Below are 21,241 nucleotides of genomic sequence, written 5' to 3' on the forward strand. Positions count from 1 at the left end.
TTAATAAATGTTGCAAATCTAGCCATTTTATTTGAAAACGTTTCTTCTCATTCACCCCTAACCCCCTGAAAATTCCTTCTTCCCATGTTATGCTTTCACATGTGGAATGGCAAATTATCATCGTGACAGAGTGGATTCTTCCAGGAAGAGGTTGATATCACTCTTTTTCTGTAAAATAAACATAAATGAGCTATTGTTGCAGAAGTGTTCCATACATCTGCAAGCAGCTTCATTTTGAGTCATTGTGTGCCTGCAGTGTAATTTACTGTGTGAAGTGATTGTGTGCTTATGTACTTGGCAAGCATCCTGGATAAATATAGATTAATGTTTTTCTTTTTAAAAGATATTCTGGTTTCTCAGATTCATTCAAAAACATTTTAATCCCATTTTTGAGCCAGTTCTTTGTTCAAATGCTGTCATTTTTTGACACATTGGCAAATTTATTTTAGTAGTATATAATTTCCTCTTCTTGCTGGTGTCTTCTCCAAAGGATCTCATTTCCTACCATGTGAATAGCATGGAATAGCTCAAAACTAAGCAAAATGGTGGCCTGAGGGAAAAGGGACCAAATGTGGTGTAATTTTAAAAATTTTACTCAAATACATTTCATGGTGCACTTTCATTCCAAGAAAGATGCATATCTATTCAGAAATGAGTGTGACAGCATCTGCAGTAGTAACACATTCATCACTCATTGTCCCAAAAGAATTTACTGGCCTTGGAATTGAGTTATACAAAGCTGTTTCAGATAGATAACTTGCCTCAGTCTGCATGCATCTACCTCTGCATGTTAATATGTTGTAAGTGGACACACATAGCAACTCCTCTACTTAGGCTGAGTTTGTTTTCCATTCTGTTATTTGAAAGAGTAATGTCTGGTTGTTCAGAGCTACCCTCGGTGTTTTTTCTTGCTTGTGAAATTTGTGGTATGTAGTAAAGGCTTCTTTTTTTCTTGAAAATTATTTAGATACTTCCAAGTATTGACAGGAGGAAATTGGCCAGGAAGGGGACAGGTGTGTGCATGGTGTTCCTGATAAGGTGTTTACCTTTCACTGAATTGTTTGATAGGATTGTAGTCTTGGTAGTTCTTGCTTTGTTGAGGGGAAAGATAGGGGAGAGAGGCGTGTGTATCATCCCTTATGCTCATTGTTTACCATGAACTTCTGATGGTCAGATGGAAATGTGTGTACCAGTGCATGTAATATGTTGGCTGTGTAGATAAAGTTTCAGCAGAATGTGATTAAAATGGTGTAGGATTTCAAATTTCATCAGTATAAACTATGTCATGAAGTGTAAAAATGCATATCTATGCATTCTGTGTGCAAGAGAGATGTTTCAGCTTGAGTTATTATCACTGTAGGATAACTGTTTCTGGCATGGAACAAGGTGTACTGAATAAGGTATATGTTTTGCTATATGTGGAATTTAGAGACAGAATCTTCTCTCACTCACCCACAGGGAACACAGCAAGCCAGGAACTTCTCATCTGGACATCCTTATCTGATCATAACTTGCACATTGTTATCCCTCTCCCCTCCCACCACCCACAATGTGATTTGTCTTTGTCTAAACATATTTATCATTGAAGATGGTTCTCCATTAAATACCAGTCTTTCCTTCTGTTCTGTTCAAGTGATACGTAGTAGAGGTATTTCTAGATTTCTCTTTACTAAGGATTCTGTCTCAAAATAGAGGCATTCCCCTCTTCATCTTACTGACATATAACACTGTGCCAGATCATAGATGGAAAATCTGTGTTGGTTCAAAAGGCACGTGGTTTTCTACATTTATGTCAGTATATGTACTGTCTCAGGTTTAATCAATTGAAGGTTTTGTCTTCAAGTCTCCTCTTGCTGTTGTCCTGGATCCCTTTTATTGTTTTTTGGGTTTTTTTTGTTTTTTTGTTTGTTTGTTTGTTTGTTGGTTTGGGTTTCTGTTTGTTTTTTTTTTGTCCAGGACCCTCCTCCTGCCTTTTGGAGTCACCCTGCCCGTTTACAGCTTTCTCAGCCCCTTGTGCCCCCCTCTCACTGGGCTCCCTGCTGTTCTAGACAGATGCCCCATTGCTGCAAATCTTCAGTCCTCTGCTATGTTGATGGCTTTTCCATTTCCTTCTTTTCAGTTACAATAGCAATCTAAGCAGGGATAGGAAAGCAGACTGCAGATTTCCAGCTGTTCCTTCCAGCTTACTGGCTTTTTATTTGTCTTTAAAAAAATTGGCAGTCCATAAAGCTGGCGTAGAACAAGCCCACCTCAACTGGTGAGTGCTGTATGAACCACCACTTAGGGACCACTGCACTGAAATTAAAACATTTTTACAGTATGGGGTTCAAACATATTCCAAATCTGCAAGACTCATCTTTTGCCATAGCTATTTTAGGTTTGCATACATATATTGCTACCTTTTCCCTTTGAAACCAATTGAGTAAAGAAGTAGTGGGATGATGAAAACTCCTTTGCCGAGGCTTTTGGTGAGTGACTCTCTCTGCTGTTTGAAATCCTGTAGAACAGGGATTTGAAATGGAATTGTTGACCCATTGCTAGCTTTGGCATTTAAAATGAGATTCTTAATATCAAATCACTGAACACATTACAGAGAATAAATGCTTGGTGAGCCACTGGTGGCAAGTGGTTAAAGACTGTAAAGGGAGCAACTGAAATGAAAAGAAATTAAATGCAATGAAAGAACATCACAGAGGTCATTACTGGTGAAGTGAATAAAAATAATAGCAGACATCTCAACTTATTTGGCTGGCAGCAGCATTAAATGCTGCCACTGCATTTTTTAAAAATACAAATAGGTTTCCAGGGTAGCTTCGAGTCATAGTTATTTTAATGGATAGAAGTTGCCTATAGAACATATGCTGCCAACAAGTTTTGACTGATTGCACCTTAAAAAACTGGAAACAAAAAAGAAGGACTCCAGTGGTAACACTGACTGAAAATGGTGGATTCTGTTCCCTGCAGTGCTGGTGAGCCCAACTTTATATCTGGATTAATGGGGGGAAAGACCTAGTCTCTTATATGCAAAGGGAAATATGTTCATTTTTATGTAGTGGAACAAAATGTCTGAACTCAGCCAAATGTAGGACTGTATCTCACATCAGAATCACCCCAGATTTCAGATATGTAGCTGACAGACAGGATTATCACAGCTGACGTGTGTAAGTTATTTAGAAATATCCCAAGTGATATCTTAATGTTATCTAAGTAACACTTCATTGCTGGACTGAATGAGTATCAGAAGGAAGCAGGGTAGTCACTCTGACTTACAGCCAAGTACATTGTTGTTTGTCTTTTGGCTAGTATTTTTTAAAGTTTCTCAGGAAGTTATGGTCTTTTGGTACTGCGCTGTTTCAAATCTCAAGCCACAACATCCACCTAGAAGGTGCTTGGCCCATGTATAATGTGTATCAAATCGATTCTTTAAAGTGCAAGGTCACTTGGAGACATTCAAGCAAGTTTTGTGAGTTCAGTTCTGACAGCATTATTTTAGTTCTATCAGCTTTTGTATTATCTGCACCATTGCTGAATTGCAGACTTGATTTTGACTTGATTTTTAGCAGATGAACGGAAGTTTATACAGGCTTTCATGGCCAGAATTTTGTACTGTTCAGAAGTTACACACACAGAGGCACTGTTGGGAGACTCATTTATAGCCATGCACTGCATTTTATACACATGCATGTGCCTGCAAACACAGATATGCATGCCAGCAAATAAAACTGCACATTATACTATACCAACACGTGTAATTTCCCCAGACTATATGAACATTTATTTTACATCAGCCAGGCACGACATCATTGTGGAGGATTTGAGGGATGAAGCAAGTGGGAAGAAAATATCTCTTTGCTTATTCTGAATGCAGTAGCAGTTAGAATGAGCAGATTGATGTTGTGTTCGTTCCAGGTATGATGAAATTGTGATCCTTTTTCTGCCCTTACCTACATGCTTCAGGAATGAGAAACTGCACATCTTTTGCAACAGTTTCATGTGGTTTTTTGATAGATGCATTATGTATGCATACTGTAGGTCTGTTTTCCTTTGTCCTGATTGCTGTTAGAAGGGGGGAGCAGTATCTGAAATTCAGGATCATATGCTCACCAGCTGCAGGCCTTTAAATAGAGCAGTGGACTGACATTATGGTTGTGGAGAGCTGTATGGTGAGGCTTTGGGGGGAACACACCCTGGTAGAGCTGTGCCGTGGGAGCTGCCTCATTTTTACAGCAGTCTAAAGTGAGCTTTTGTACTCCAACTTTCTGCAACCCATACTGCTTCTAGTCTCCTGGGTGCGGGTTTGCTACTAAATCAGGGGATGGGGAGGAAGAGTGAAGGTTGTTGTGTCTTTGCATGCTGGAAAAAAAAAAAAAAAAAGCATCCTGCTAGCTGTTCTCTGGAGTAACCAACTCTGCTGCAGGCAGACAACCAGGACTGAGGCAAAAGCAGTCTCAGTATCACTGGCAACAGCCAGACTGCCTTCCTCACTTTGAACTGCTGTCCCTGGAAATACACTTGCATAGCCACAGATACTTAAGGGCCAGAACCTCTGAATTTCCAGTATGAGGTCCAGCACAACGGAACAATAGATTTTCAGCATTTTTGCTCAGGTTTTAGTTGCTAGTAGGAGGCAGACCTAGGTTTTCTTCCCATTGGAAGTGAAAACTGAGATGAGTTCTTTGTGTCCCAAGATGCAGAGCCTATGTAGGCTTTAAAAGCTGTCCTTCCTCCAGCAACAGCTGGTTTACATTTAATCCAGAAAAGCTGTGCAGTTGCTGTCATTGGTTGCTGGGGAAACTTACAAGATTACTTCAGTACAGAATTAAATATTTCTCACATTGTCCATCCCCATGATTTTTATATCACTAAATACTTCAGAGAGACAACTCAGTAACGCAAGATATATTGATTCAAGATTCTCTGAGGAAGAACCAAGTATGAATAAAAATGTTATTCAACCTGGAAGGGTTTCTGTGTACTGTTTTAACTTCACTGAAAGTTGAAATGATTGAAAATAAAAGCTAAGACTGGTATACACTTGTGGTAAATATGGCACCTATTATCCCAAACAAAAGGAAGGAAATAATAGGAAATTGACGTAGAACTGCAGCAAATAACTGTAATTAGAAACCTATGTAGCTTTGGCTTAGGTAGAACTAAAAGAAAGAGAAAAATAAAGTCTATCTTGATTCTCTTACCCTTTTTCACATGTATAATGGATTTTAGGAAATCATCCTGACTTTCACAGCATGTAGCGGGTGGGGCTTTTTTTTTTATTCTACAAAAATGTTGAACAGCAGTGCAATTTGATACAGAAAGTGATTTATTCCCCTGCTGATAACTGAGATCATCTAGCATTCCAGACAAGCACAGTTAATGGATGACTTATCCCTCACCCAGCAGCTGATTACAGGACCTCAGGAGACAACAGGCAGCCTTGAGTGAGGTTATAGAAACAACATGGCATTTTACTTTCCTTTTAATGTGACTGCAACTATATTCAGCCCTGGAATGCTAGGGCTCTATCAGTCTCTGCCCCCTGCAACACTGGCATTTGTGCAGGTGGGCAGGCAGCACTGAGCCACCCTTGCTCTTAAGACATTACTTCTCCCTTGCTGTGGTATCTGTGTAAATATCTGTGGGGCAGACTGCTAGACAGCCATTTGTTTGGTAGCTTTAGATGTAAGTCCACCAAGTCTGATCATGAGTTTTTATGTAAAAAAACTGCTAAGTTATGGGTTGGTTTTAAACCAGTCTAGGCCTGAAGGAATGCCAGTGTATTGGGAAATAAAGCTTCACATGAATTGAAAGATGTTACCTCCTAACATCTGCCAGCAGAATTTTGTTCAGGTTGATTCCTACAAGTCATTGAAAGTATCAGAGATGATAACTGCTGTTGCCACCAGCCAAGATAAATGAGGTCTGGGCTAGTTCTTTTTTCTTAGTAGATTATTCTTCCCAAAGAATATGAAGACTCAGTGGCTGAGAAGCAGAGAGAATCTTGCCGTGTTAGACTACTGCTAAGAACTCTTAAACAGCGTTTAATTTTTTTAAATAAATTAAAAAAAAAAAGATCTTTTTCAGAAGACACCATTCCAGAAAACATAATTCAGTTATATGCCACTAAATAGCTGGCTTGGCAGGGAAGTCACATTATTCAATTTTCTCATGCTGCTTAGAGAATTAATTTATTTTCTGAATTTTTCACACCCCTTTGAATCATCTGAACACTGCAGTGTCCAATTCATGCTACTTTCCATGAACTTTTAAGCAAAATTTAGATGTGTTGATGAAGTATTGGGAGAGTGTTTAATTTAAAAATACTGATTTTGTTCAAAATGTTATTTTTAAAATACTGTTCTTTCCCTTTCCAGTACTACCAGCTCAACTGCAAGCAGTTGTGATACGGAATTTACAAAAGAGGATGAGCAGCGGCTGAAGGATTACATCCAGCAGTTGAAAAATGACAGGGCAGCAGTGAAACTGACAATGCTGGAACTGGAAAGCATCCACATTGATCCCCTTAGTTATGACGTTAAACCTCGTGGAGACAGCCAGAGGCTGGACCTGGAAAATGCGGTATTGATGCAGGAACTTATGGCAATGAAGGTATTTTATTTATATCCAACAGGCTAACTGCACTGCTGACAGTGCCCTGGTGCTGCAATGCATTCTCAGTCACACAAATGGGAGGTTTTCATTACCCAGTGATCACTGGGTAATAAAGGGTAACTTTGTTGAAACAAATGATCGGGGGTGAAAATCCAGTAGTCAGAAAGTAGTGTATCAATAGTGACAAGCTATGTGTGTTTTGAATTAGGCAAGGACCTCATCCGTGGCTCCAAACTTGAAGTGCTCTCCTTGACAAACCAGATGCTCTCCCTGAGCAGCTGAGTTGCTTGAGGGTGACTAAAAGCATGATACAGCACTTCCCTAGAGACAGTTTATTACTTTACTTACAAGCTTGCAAATGTGCATCTTGAATACTTGTGAACTGAAGCAGAAAATTTCACCTCCTTTTAATATTGCCATGGGAGGAGGGATGGTCTGTCAGAAGCCATCATACCTTATGCTCTCCAGCACTCAGTCACAAGTCCAGAGCTGCTCTATGTACTGTGTTGCAATCTGTAGCTCAGTCAGACCCCAAGCACGGAGTCTGATTGTGATGACTTGCAGTAAGAGAGTTTTTCAGAGAAGACTCTTGCTACCTCAGGCCTGGTTTATAAATCCTGTTCTAAAGACGTGATCTAGAAAAACTGACATTTATTGACTAAGAATAGCGATTATATAATTTTAAATCTGCCTTCTCGAGTGACTTTGGGAGACTTGAGCTAAACTGTAAGGACATCTTAAAGGCAATTCAAGCATGTGTCTGCATTTAGAAATGGTTTGGGGCTTGTTTGGATTTATGTTGGTTTATTTTTTGGATGTTAGCAAGTCTTATTTTAGTCAAATAGTGGCAGATATGTCAGAGGGTGGTATTATGCGGGACAGCAAATCTTAATCATTTTGTAAGCTTGTAAATCTATAGATTTTTCTTCAGAAGCGCTACTGCTGAGTATCTGCTAACTTAGTCATGATAATTAGTCATGTTTTCAGTGTTGCTGCCTTTTCATAATGACAAAAATAGAAAAATCAGAAAAATAGATTGCCTGCTAACAGTCAGAAGATTCAAAAGTTACAGTCAGTCCTTTGAATATATTGTTACCAACAGCAATATATTCCTCATAATTAAACCACACAAAATGTATTGGAATATATTTATAGATAATTAGATGTATATTTCAGATATCACACTCCTCCTTTTTCATGTCAAGATCTTCCCTGAAATCTCCTGTACACTATTCTTACCTGTCTTTAAATTGATAAAAAGAAATGTAGAGCCGTCTGCTGTGGTTATCATTCTTGTATCCTCTGACCCATCAGGAGCACCAACACTTGCACATCATAATTTCTGGCAATGTTTTGAGTGCTGGTAATCGGTTTGTTCACTAAACAATCAGCTGACTTGGTTTGGATATGTGGTATCTCCTTGTAACTTTTGGCTAGACCTAGCACATTGGATTTTGACTGCAGAAATTGTCCCTAGAAGAAGAAATCTTTCTTCTTGGTTGGTTTGTGTTCAGTGCATATTGGAATAAACACACATTTTACACAGGTGGCTGAAGTCACCTTCATTCCTTTCTGATATAGAGAAACTGACAATACTTCTATTCATTATTATTTGTTGTACTTCACTGGACTTCACAACCACAGGAAATCCCCAGGTTTCTGAAAGGGATATAACTCAAGTTTGTTAAAGCTTGGAATAGATTTGTTGGTAAGTGCTCTCCTGCTACAGAAATTAAAAACTCCTGCCTTTCTTTTATGCATGGAGTATTACAAATGACACAGCTACACACTGCATGCTTTGGTACCAAGAGAATATGATGCCATAAAAAAGATGGTTTGGGGATGGTTTCTGGTTTTGCCTGTTGGTTTTGTTGTTTTTTTTTTAACCAACCCAGAGTGTTAGACATAGTGGTCTGCCAGTACTTGTATAAAATCCAATTCTTTGCTTCAAGCAATAATTAATCATGCTTCCAAATATATTCTCATCTGTGGTTTGTCATCATTCAGTAGTCCTGCTTTGAGGTCAGTTGTTGTCATGCCCCAGTTAGCAAGGAGATGACTTCTGCTGGGTGTAAATAATTCGTGTTTTACAGCCTTCCTGCATTTCAAAGGATTTAATCTAGATAAGGAGTCTCAGCTTTCTACACTGAAGAATTTTCCTCTTTTGTGTACAAGTGATGATAATGTTACCCATAAAGTGCATTTAGACTACAGTCTCTCTGTGAAAGAATGTTGAGAATCCTGTTGTTCACCTTTATTACATAACTTCTTACTCTTAGAAATGTATACAGTATAATACAGTTAACCAGAGTATGGCATTTCTCTGCTCTAACATTTGTTTTGCCTCTGAAGGCTGGTGTATTCCAGCTTGGCTTGTCCACAATATATATTATGATCCTTCTGGAGTCTCTTTTCATGACTTTCAGGACTTTTTGCCTTGTAAGGGTCCTTCTAAGAATAAACCTTGCTGGTTTATTTTTCTGACATGACCACATTCAATGCAAATGTTAATTTTAAGGTTTAATTTGTGTTTTTTCCAATTACATTGAGTCCACGGTGTTTAATTTTCATTCAAGTTTTCACCCAAATTCAGAATTACAGTATGACTGCAAGTATACAATATTCCTTAATATTCAATTAGCTGGTTTTGAAATGACTGCTAGTTTTGGTGCTTGAAGCTTGTGAATTTGCATGGGTTGGATAAGTCTTCTGCAGTCAGCTGGAAGAGTGACCACTTGCTACTTCCTCCTTCAGGGTTTCATTTTACAAATGCTACTTAGGCTTTGTGCTCACACTCTGAAAAAACACATAGGTTATACCGCAAAATGTCTCACCAGCATTCTGTAATTAGAACAAAAATTTAAAGTATACAAAGATTATGTCATTGAAATGAAATTTAGACAGTACCTTTACAAAACATATTTTCATGGAAAAAATTACTGCTTCTTAGCTCTCTTAAAACCTTTTAACTCTCTTAAGAGTCTTAAGAGAATTAAGAGGGTTAATAGGTCTTATTTGTCTTAAGACTAATAAGACCTATTAACTCTCTTAAGTAAACCTGAGCTACTTATATTTTCCCACATGAAGCCTGATGGTTGCCACCCTGTCTCACAGACTGCATGTGTCTGAAGCAGAATCTTCAATGGTAGTTCCAATTTTTAGTTTCAGCCTTTCCATTCTGTTCTGTTCCTTCCCTGGAAGCCTTCCTAAGGCACTAGCTGACAATTCTTCAATTTTTTCTCTGCTTTGACTTAGGGTCTGTACTTAAAAGTCGCATTGTCTTGAGGAAACTAAGATACGGGGGGGTGACTTTGGAGTCCCTGATATGTTTTCTGTGTGAGGATACAAACTTGTGAAGTTGTGAGTTCTTATATGCTTACTGACTTCAGAAACTGAGGAGTTAACCACTGATCCACAAAAAATATTTTGAGCTAGGATATGCGGTTTAAACATCCAGTCTTTAGGTTCATCCAGTCTTTGAGTAAGGGGAAGAATTAGTTCCACGGATTCATTGTTGCAGTGGTTCAATTCACCCTTTTCTTTTAGAAACAAACCATCCCTTCCTCCAAGGCTGAATTTACCTAGCTTCAGCTTCCAGCCTGGGGACATCTTGTCATGACTCTCCCACATAGATAGCCCTCTGTCAGGAGTATCTTTGATTCACCTAGGTGCAAAATGCTTTACTCAAATTACTGCTCAGCCTTCACTAAGCAGGCTGAGTAGATTAACAGCTTTAGAAATAGAGGCTTAAGAAGCTAAATGCATGCACCTAAGTATACCAGACAGTCCAGTTAAACTTCTATAACTAAATTTCCCCGTCATGATTTATTAGTGTTATTTGCATTTTTTACTGTTGACAAAGGCAAGTAATGCTAAGTTTGCCTACCAACTAAATTTCTGTAAGCCCCATCGTATGAAACGATTGTGCTTCTAACTTTCAAGTTAATAAACAAGTAGATTAATAAATTAATGATTTTAAAGCTCATACAAACCTTTCTAAGCCTGGGGATTTTTTGATATGGATTTTATTTTTGCATGGTTAGTGATTCTGAATAAACTAGTGATTACTTGTTATCACCTGCTAGTTGTAACTGTGCTATACCTGTGTGCACTGCTTACACTTAATCCAAACAACCAATTCTTGCTAGGAATGTAGATTCTTTTGTACAGCAAAAGTTAGTCTGAATAAGTGCCAAGATTTGTGTTTATATAATCTTTGTTAATAATGCATGTAATATGAAGAGTGTTATTTTGAAGGATAAGGTAAGATACTTCTGATAAAATTGCAACTAGAATATTTTTTTTTGTTTAAAAAAAATAGTGATTTTTTCCCTAGCCTGCCCACGCAACAAGAACTTCTATCTTATAGGATGTTTGCATGGTGAACAAGTCTAGCACAGAAATGTAATGCAGAAAATGGGTGTAAGAACTTCATTTTACCCATGAGGTGATTGAGGGCACAGCAAGTTCAACAGTGAGAATGTGATTCTGGGTTGTTTGGGTTTTTAAATTTACTTTGGCAGCCTTTTGTTTGCTTGGTGGTGGGTTTTTAATAAATAATGTAACTAAAGTTTTAGGAATATTTCTTTCAATGTTTTGTGGATGCCGAGTTTTCCTGAATTCAGAAAATAACTAGTCATTTCATGGAAGAAGCTTTTCCAAAGTGGTGTTAAACACTGAGAACCTTCTGCTTCAGGATACCTGTCAAACTGTATTTCATGGAAGGCTAGGAGCGAATGCTGAGAAAAGCATCACTACAAACACATTCTTACAAGCACTGTGATTATGAAAGGCTTTCTGGGTGATGCAAAGAACATTCAAGTAAAAGGAGTAGATGAAAACCTTGTGTAAAACTCATGTTCTTTTAGGTATGTAGTCCCATGAAGCAGCATGCTGATAATGTTTTTCAACAGGAGGAGATGGCAGAGCTCAAGGCACAACTTTACCTGCTAGAGAAGGAGAAGAAGGCATTGGAATTGAAACTGAGCACTCGAGAGGCCCAGGAACAGGCCTACCTCGTCCATATTGAGCACTTGAAGTCTGAAGTTGAAGAACAAAAAGAGCAGAGGATGAGGTCTCTTAGCTCAACCAGCAGTGGAAGCAAAGACAAAACAGGAAAGGTCAGGAGTCTAGCAAGTTTCCAATATCTGTGTGAATGGGATTTGTTGTACCCCTGCCCCCCTTATAACAGCCTTTGACATGTTAATAATCCTCCTCTTTGATCTATATGTATGTCTTTTCTCTATTCTCCACTTGTTAGTTGTTCTTTCCATGCTGTGACTTAGGAGGACTTTGCAGAATTACTGTTAAGCATGGGCTAAAATAAGATTAGAGTACAACAAAGCAATTCTTTACAACCGTAAAAGCTCCTGTTGTTAACGTGTTGTGTCTTGCCTGTTGTCACTAACTGGATAACTGGAAACAGTGGGAAGAAAGTCTAAACAAAATGCCATCCTCTCCCTGTACAAACACAAAGTATGAAAAAATAGATCTTTTTATGTAGCAGTTAGAGCATTGTAATGACAGTTTCTTCTTCCAAGGCAGTTTGTTATGATTTGAAAATGAGGACTTTCCCCCCCTTTGTTTATGTAAAATAAGCAGATTTCTGCATTTACATTAATAAGATGCATGAAAAATTACTAATACCTAGAAAAACATCTGAGTGTTTCTGACAGAGCATCTGATCCGGTCCTTTTTTGTGTCAAATGTGGTGTCAAAAGTAATACGGGGCACCAGCAGTTTCACACACTATAGCAGCATTCTGCAACTGTGGTGGTTCAGGGAATATTTAGAAGGATTTGTGAAGTGTTAATCAAGGAGTCTCTTGGTATGTTGATAAATTGCTATGTTGTTGTGACATTGTGATGTTTATTTCTCTTCCATTTTAAAAGTAGCTGTGAACTTAGGGGGTTTCAGATTTTTCCCATTGAAATGTTAAGTAATCTCAGATAAGATGACCTCTTCTCGTTTCTCAGGAATGTAGTGATGGCACCGCAACACCTTTAACACTTTCTGAGCTGAGACCCTACAGCGAGAGTGAGCTGACTGCTGAGCTGACGAATGCCCTCAGGCGGTAAGCACCCTCCTTCACAAGCGATGGCATCTGCTTTGTAGGTCCCGGGCAGGGTTTAGTTCTGAGCCTTCATTCTTACCCTTATGTGATTTTAAGGGTCGTCACAGATTTTGCCTGTGAGAAGGAAAAGGGACTGAAGGTCTTCTAACCTTCCTTTCTCTTTTGCTGTTGTTCTTCAGCTGATGAGGTTCTTTAAATTTCAGATTAACTTCATCCTTAAGAAGCCCTCAGTTCAGGCAGGAATATGAGACACATAATAGTGACATGACCTGCTCGGGGGCTTGTAGAAAAACTTTAGTGAAGAAAGAATTTGAAGAGTGATCTTTGGTTGAGAAAGTTGGTTGCAGATTTGAACTGGGTAACAGGAGTGGGAATTGCCATGATTTTGATGACTCAAATGCTACATGTGCCTCCTGAGCGACTAAGTAGAACCACAGTTCAATTACAAATGGCATTGTTGTGTGAGGCATTAGCTTTCCAGCGAGAGACAATTGATGTCTTGCCAAACTGCTTTTATCAACAGCCAGGTTTTAAGCCAAAGCTCAGTACAGTTATACATTAACTAGGTGTGTTTGTGCAGCAGTTTTTACTGCATGAGCTATGTGGTAAACTTCATGAGAAAGATATTAATTGTTTTTTTAGTTGTTTCTGTACTTGTTCCACCTTTTCTGAGAGATAGCTATCTAATACTTAATCTGGTTATTGTATTTTGAACCTGTCCAAAATGCCTCTAAAAATTTAGGCTGGGAAGAGTGTATTTTTCTTTTCTTATGTTCGTACTTTATTTAATGGTGGAATGTGCCCTGAGGCAGCCGTGGCATTTCATTTCTGAAGTGCTTTTTTCATAGGTGCAACTTGTAGCTTGCCTAGGGACACTTAAGCCTGTAAGGCATTATGTAAAAATGATCATTACTGCTGCAGAATCAATACCTCATACCATTTGCTTAATAGTCTGGCAGTTGCTGAGTATTTGTTTTGCTTGATGCAAGAAAAAAAAATTCTGTGGTTAAAATAATCATAACTGTCATTTGTGTGTGGGTAGATAAAACCCATCAACAAAGTAATCTGCATAAACACTGTATAGAGAAGTTGGCCACCCCCACACCAATGGGGTCCTAGTGGGAGCAGCTCCACTGCTGTTCTCTGTCTTCACTTAAGCTGCAGCTTTTTCCTGTTCCTGTTATTTGCTCCTGGATTTCAAGAAGATGCCAGTGACTTTAGTGGGGCCTTGAGTATAGTCATGAAATGTGGCTTGCTGACAACAGAGAAAAAAAAAAAAACCTTTGCTTTATCTACTAGGCCTTAAGTTGATTAGCATGGATTTCCAGCCAGGGACACAGCAAGTACAGTTTGTCAGGCAGAAACGGGGAAGTAAAATAATCGGATTAAACTGTACATAAATTTTGGAGTGGAGACTCTCTGTGTAATGGAAATACAACTGTACTAAATGTGATTGCTACTGCCAGAGGGGCTCAAGCACAGTTCCTGCAAGCTGTGCGGACAGGGTATTTTTCCAACCTAACCAGTGTGCCAGCCAAATCAGGCTGAATGCTTAGTCTCCTTATCCTGAAGTCTCCTCTCAGCAAGTCAGCACAAGGTCTGTCTAGCACGCTGAAAAAGCTCACTGTAACTTGTTTAGCTACAGCTACACTAAAAAATACCGACAGTTCTTAACTGCTCTCCTGGATAAATGGAGTCTTAGATATCACAATGAAATTTTTACCATCACGGATGCACGAAAGTAGTTTTAAAAAAAATTAAAGTGCATTTTCCTCTCTGCAAGTGCTACAGTGCAGAATGATCTGAAGTGACTGTAGTATCTTCAGGAATAAAGTGGATTTATTTGCTCTTTGCTCTTACTATGTGCTTGTATGGGAAAACAAGTGCTGGCACCGTTTGTGAACCAGGAGTGATCTTGGTTCTTCCCCCTTGCAGCCTCCTCAGTCACCAAAGAAATAGGACCAGAATTCAGAATAAAAATTATTTTTCCCAGTAACCGTGTTTGCTGGGGGGTTGGAGGGAGATGTGCAACAAGGGAATGATGCACACTGAATCTGTGGTCAAGGGGCAAAATTTATATGCCAGTGTTTGGGAGTATTCCAGTGCTGGTTGCAGTCAGTGCACACATCCAGCAGTCAGACCGACCTGTCCTTTGGACCTGTCTCCAGACAGCAGACACTGTGCAGGGGACAGCAGCTGCAAAGATAGGGGCAAAAGCCATTTGATTTTGAATATCTCTGTTTGTCAGAGAATGTCATATTAGCCAGCCACCCTGCCTGCTGCCTTCCTGCAGTCCCGTCCTCACGGAGACAAAAGCCTTGTCAGCTTTCCCCTCTGCTGCTTTCCCATTTTGTCCTGTTGCTGCAGAACTGTCAGGTTCTTCTCAGTTAATTGAAATAGAGTGAAACAGAAATAAAGCAGCAGGACACAGTCATGCTTCAGATTTTAGTGTGGTTTGGAAGCATTTATTTGTGAAGTCTGCAAATGGGTTTGTAGCAGAACAGTCTCATCCACAAAAGTAGCCTATCTTCTGTCTGCAGATGTGGATTTTCTTCTAAGTCTGGAATCCAGCACCATGTTGTAAAGCTCCCAGAGTTTTCATTGGTAGAACCCACCAGCAGAAATTCAAGACAGGAGCAAATCTTCATTTAATGTTTCACAACAATCAAGGTTTCCCATAGCAGTGTTCAGCATTAAAAGCCATCTTATGTGATTTCTGTAGAAATCACTTTTCCACACTACTATGCTAACTAATAGAATTGTAAACTATCTGCAAGTTCCATATTGTAAAAGTTATATTTACGTTAACAAATTTCTGGTATTGCAGACTAAGGCGACTAATTTGGAGACACATCCTGTTCCAGCCAAGCATAAGTACTTTTTACCAGGGTATTCAGCACTTTTATTTTCTCCTTTCTTCTTTCTTGATGGAATGTTTCAATGGACATGAAGGCACTTGAGGTTTTTTCTTGAATTCGACACATCCATAAACAAGCATGTTGACTGGGAATGCTTTATTCTTGGCAGGACAAAAATGTATTCCCAGTAGACTCATGACCTGGCACTGATACCTTGATGAGTATAACAAGCTGCCCATGAGGGGATCTTGTTGAATACCCTAAAGTCAGGCAGCATCTGAGAGAGACCTTAAAGTGAAATCTTCCTGCTGGTGTGTTCTGCTCTGTTGCAGCAGTGGGAAGAGGGAGCTGTAGATGACTTGGATGAGTTTGTAACTTAGTAGGCACTTGCCAAGGTTGTAAATGTGTTAAGAGATGGCAGGAAGGAGGCAGTAAGAAAAATTCCAGGTAGGAAATGATCTAGCAGAATAATAAGAATGGTGAGGCAGCTAAGGTTTTCTTTTCTTCTACTAAATTTTTTCATTGTTAAGAATGGCCACATGGGCAAGACTGAGACTTCTTCCTTTCCCCAGGCTTTCTTAGAAATGCTTTGATGGTTGTCATCCTCCTGCAGTTTCTCCTTGCATTTCCAGTTGGAAATAGCTGTTTTGCCTATGCAGGGCTGTATTTTGTGTTCGTATTTAGAGAAACTTTTATAAGCATTAAAATATTTGGGCAGCAAGGATCTCACAATACAATGCAAGAACCATTGAAACAGACAGAAAACTTTGTAACTGGGCTGACTGTTCTTCTGGGTCATCAGTTGGCACAAAATTTTGACCTCCGATGGTTATGCAGGGTTACATTAAATGTGTCTGTCTAGACATGTTTCAGTGTCTCACTCACAAAAGTGTGACTTTCCATCTGGCAACACAACAAAAAAGCTATATATTTACCGTGTCTGATGACTTTTGAACTCAAATGTGGTATGCCATGCAACTAATTGGACGTTGCCATGGAGAGTGAAAAGGGTGGTAGTCAGTAGGCCTGGCAAATTGTACATTTTGCATAGATTTATAGTTCTGCCTCTGCAGAATTGGGAACTGCAGACATTCCTAAGTAGGACATAGAAAACTGGCAGAGCTGGGTGGGGGGTCTGAGCCAAGTGCAGTAGGCATGATGCTGCCCCCCCTCCAGGCCTGTTCTCCTGCCTTGCTGCCTGCCTGTTATTTCCAGGACCACACCTGGACAGTCTCTCCATTGCCAGTGGTGTAAGATGTGCCTGTGGTACTTTCTGTTTTTTGAGATCTGCTCTAAGCCTGTGAAATCCAGCAAATAAACAGTGCAGTCTTACCACAGCAAAACATCTTTTGAGGCACTCTGCATCTTGTCTGTGACCAGCAAGGGATGGCTTTGCTCAGGTGGCAGGCAGAACACCACAGCATGGGTGTTCTAAAGCCCACTGGGGCCTGAGGAGGTGAGTCAGTAAGAAACAAGGCACTGAAGGCAGTGCTTTTAAGACTATTAAACAAATGCCAGTGCTGGCATTTGCCTAGCACTGTTTTGTTGTCTTTAAAAAAATTGTATAGTGTATTAGTGGTTTTCCTTAGCAGGCCAACACAAACCAGTGATGCTGGCAGGCGTTTAAATTGGCTTGGAGATTCTGCATGCCATCCTGATGTAAAAGGTTAGTTTAAACAGCTGACTGAGAGAGAATGCATCTGCATTCCTTTTAAGTGTCCAGCTGCTATCTCCTGAGAGGAGTCAAATGCCTGGAAAAAACAATCGCATGTCACCCCAGGAAGACTGATAGGGGGGTGAGGGAAAATGCCAGGCTTAAAACAACAGGAGGATACTGGAAAGGGGTCTAGGAGTAAGTAGGGGGGAAGGTGTATGCCTGCCTCCCCTTCAAAGCGGGGACCATGCAGAAAGCTGGGGGCTGTGTCTCAGGTGCTTCTCCTCCCTCATGTTCCTTCAAGACCTCAGTGCCTGGGGACTGGCCATGGGTGCCTGCACCAAGGGAACGTGAAGCCTCCATCCCCCTGAGTCCAAAGGCCCCTGAGTCCTCTCTGCCCAGTTGTGGGTAAGGAAACCTTCTTACCTTCTGATCTGGAGAGAGCTCAGTACTCCTCTTTTGCTGCAGATTTGGCAAGAGCTGTGGGTGCTCTTGACCCCAGTGCAGAGGGGAGATAGCTTGTGCTTTCACAAGAACTGGAGTTAGCTGGATACACTCCAAGCCAGGGGCAGAAAAAACAGCTTTCTGCATACCAGGGGAGAGCAGTTCCTGTTTGCAGCACTGGGGAATTCTCAGCAAAGTAAGCAAGGGCAGGAAAATCCACCCGGGAAGACTTCTGGCATATGAAACCCGAACATGTGTGGAAAAGCCCAGGCAGTAAAGGAAAATGAAAGGTGTGCAAGACCTTGCTTACATTATTCTGGGCCAAATATGGTGTCACTGAGCAGAGGCCAGATTGACAGACACAGTAGAAATGTGCACAACGTTAGGTAGTTTCCTTTGCAGCCCTGGCAGAATTCCCCACTCTCTGCAGCAGTTGCCTTGAAGCCAGGGAAAATGTCAGGCCCTGTCCGCTTGCCTTCCCATTCAAACCATCCTGTTAGTCTGAAACAAAAAGCCCTTGAAAACCACTTAGCAGCTGCCCACTGAGTGTTTTGATGGTAAAAATACAAAACAAAAGTCTTTGTTACCAGCACATTAGGCATTTCACTGAAAATAGTGATTCTGGCAAATGTTGAAGTAGTCTGTAGGTCTCTGAATACACTCACCCTGAGCTTTGGAAAGAGTGCAGTGAGGGATTTTCCCAGCTGACTTCTTGAGTGCCCAGAAGCAGAGCTCTTATGTTGGAAGGAAGCCATGCCCTCAGATCATAAGATTGCTCCCTCTTCAGGAAGTAAGTGCTCATTTTCTCAGTGCACATGAGATGCCACGGCTCTGTTTTCCACAGCTCCAGCAGCATCAGTATCCATCTGGAAGACAAACTGTTGGGAACAAAAGCTGTGCTGACTTCTGCCATCCCATTAGGTTGTGACTTCGGGGCTACCAGAAACTGTGTTATAAAAAACTGCTTCTCCTTCCCCCTTCCTGTCAAAATATGCACATTAAACTCTTGCTCAGAATTCATAGTGGTCTGTATTACAGCCCTGGGGCGTGTGCTTGGCTTGTAAGCCTCTGTGCAAGTTTGCTGTTCAGACTTTGGAAAGACTGACTGGAGAAGGCCATGCCACAGCTATACAGCGATCCCTGCTGGGAGGATGTTTGTATGGTTGTCACATCAAATGCAGTTCCATCCTGGTTGGCAGCTTTGACATGTTTTCAGCCTGGGAAAATCCTGCACATGACTAGGAGTGTTGTTTTTAAATATTCTGTCTCATTAAGCCTGTAGTAGATGATTCTACATATCTTGCTGATTTATAATAGCAATCAGGAACATGAAATGGTGCTAGAAATCCTGTGAAGACAGACAACTGTGTAATGCATTAAAGGAATACAGATAGCAACTTAGCATTCATTACCATTCCCTTTCACAGCCAAGCTAAGCAAGCAGTCTTGGAGAGACACAAATAAGAATTATTTTGGTCCAAACTGAGGCACTTAGTGATAGAAATTGAGAGAAATGGGAAGAGTTAGCACTATGAGGCATGGGATTTTCACAAAAGGATAGAGCATTTTAGGGGCAGGAAGGAAGATCCAGGCAATTACAGGCCAGTCATCTTCACCCCATCCCTGGAAAAATGATGGAGCAGCTTGTTCTGGGGGTCATCTCTAAGCACATAGAAGAGAAGATGTTAGAGGAGTAGTCAGCATGGATTTACCAAGGGGAAATCACAGCTGAGTAATCTGATGTTTTGGCTGAATGGGTAGATGCAGGGAGACCAATGGATTTAGTCTACCTTGACCTTAGGAAGGCTTTTGACACAGTCTCCCATAACATCTTCACGAGCAAGCTCAGGAAATGTGGAACAGAAGAATGGACAGTAAGGCTCAGTGAGGACACTGAGGACACTCAGAGAGTGGTGATGAATGGTGTGGACTCCAGCTGGAGACCTCTGACCAGTGGAGTCCTCCAGGGATCAGTGCTGGGTCCAGTCCTGTTCAACATCTTTATCAGTGGCCTTGATGAAGGGACAGAGTGTCTTCTCAGCAAGTTTGCTGATGACACAAAACTGGGAGGATTGGCTGACACCCCAGAAGATTGTGCTGCCATTCAGAGGGACCTGGACAGGCTGGCGAGTTGGGCAGGGAGAAATTTAATGAATTTTAACAAGTGCAAGTGTAGAGTCTTGCATCTGGGACTGTACAGGTTGCACCTGTACAGGTTGGGGACTGAACTGTTGGAGACTAGTGAAGGGGAAAGGGCCCTGAAGGTGCTGGTGGATGGAAGGATGACCATGAGCCAACAATGTGCCCTTGTGGCCAAGGAGGCCAATGGCATCCTGGGGTGCATTAGAAGGGGGTTAGTAGGATGAGAGAGGTTCTCCTCCCCCTCTACTCTGCGTTGGTGAGGCCACATTTGGAATATTGTGTCCAATTCTGGGCCCCTCAGTTCCAGAAGGAACAGGAACTGCTTGAAAGAGTCCAGCACAGAGTGACCAAGATGATGAAGGGAGCGGAACATCTCCCTTATGAGGAAAGACTGATGGAGCTGGGGCTCTTCAGCTTGGAGAAGAGGAGAATGAGGATCAGCCTTGTTAATGTTTCTAAACATGTAAAGGGAGAGAGCCAGGAGGATGGCACCAGGATCTTCTGAATTATGTCCAATGACAGGACAAGAGGCAATGGATATAAGTGTGAGCAGAGGAGGTTCCATGTGAACACAAGGAGAAATTTTTTACTGTGAGGGTGACAGGGCACTGGAACAGGCTGCCCATGGAAGTTGTGGAGTCTCCTTCCCTGGAAACATTCAGAGCCCACCTGGATGTGTTCCTGTGTGACCTGCTATGTGTGACCCTGCTCTGGCAGGGGGGTTGTACTCAATGATCTTTTGAGGTCCCTTCCAACCCCTCACTTTCTATGATTCTGTGATTTACTGGCTGGACAGTAAGTTCTAAAGTCTCTGCGGAAAACCTTTACATGTTTTTTGTGTGTAATAGTAATCAACCAAGTGTATATGCATTTCCATTTCCAAGGCTGAAACAAGGTATTTACTGTGCCTTTACTGTTGCTGCTATGTGTGCCTACTGAGGTTTTATTTATTCTATGAATAAATAGAAATATTTATTCTTGAAATATTTAGTTAAGCGTGTTATAAATGGGGTACATTAAGTGTAAAAGTAGATCCTTAACATAATTTTGTAAGATTTTGGGACATTTCAGCACATGCAGTGAAACCACCCATTGCTTTCCCCGGGATTAAGGTGGGAGTAGGCACTAGTTAGTGCTATTTCTACTGACTTCACGGTATAAAAAAAAAAGCCGAAAGAACTGTGTGTATCTTTTCAGCTCAGAGAATACGTGTTTTACTGGTATAAATGGGAATTTGAGGCATCTCTATATTTGATTACTCACTGTTACCTATTTAGCAAGATGGTGAAGAACTAGCATCTGAAAGTTGTTTAATTAGTCCATGGAGTGCTTACCTCTCCACTGGATCTGCAGCAAGCAGAAATAAAAGAATGCTACAGGCCAGGCGTAAAGAAACACCACTTGATGTTTAGCTGAGTTTGGACTGAACATGACTGAAAGGTATGAGTTCCAAAACAGACA

The 21,241-nt window shown here is 40.7% G+C and overlaps 1 protein-coding gene across 6 annotated transcripts in view; it reads left to right on the plus strand.

Annotated features, from left to right (window-relative positions):
• MCC (MCC regulator of WNT signaling pathway) overlaps nt 1-21,241 on the plus strand; it is a 185,795-nt gene that overhangs the window by 157,589 nt on the left and 6,965 nt on the right. For all 6 annotated transcript variants that reach the window (XM_071731178.1, XM_071731179.1, XM_071731180.1 and 3 more), the window contains 3 exons: nt 6,372-6,606; nt 11,523-11,729; nt 12,585-12,682. In XM_071731178.1, coding sequence (XP_071587279.1) covers nt 6,372-6,606; nt 11,523-11,729; nt 12,585-12,682 — 540 coding nt within the window. The remainder of the gene's footprint in view (nt 1-6,371; nt 6,607-11,522; nt 11,730-12,584; nt 12,683-21,241) is intronic.

The sequence above is a fragment of the Heliangelus exortis genome, chromosome Z (assembly GCF_036169615.1).
Source record: "Heliangelus exortis chromosome Z, bHelExo1.hap1, whole genome shotgun sequence".
In the NCBI taxonomy this organism is placed as follows: domain Eukaryota; kingdom Metazoa; phylum Chordata; class Aves; order Apodiformes; family Trochilidae; genus Heliangelus; species Heliangelus exortis.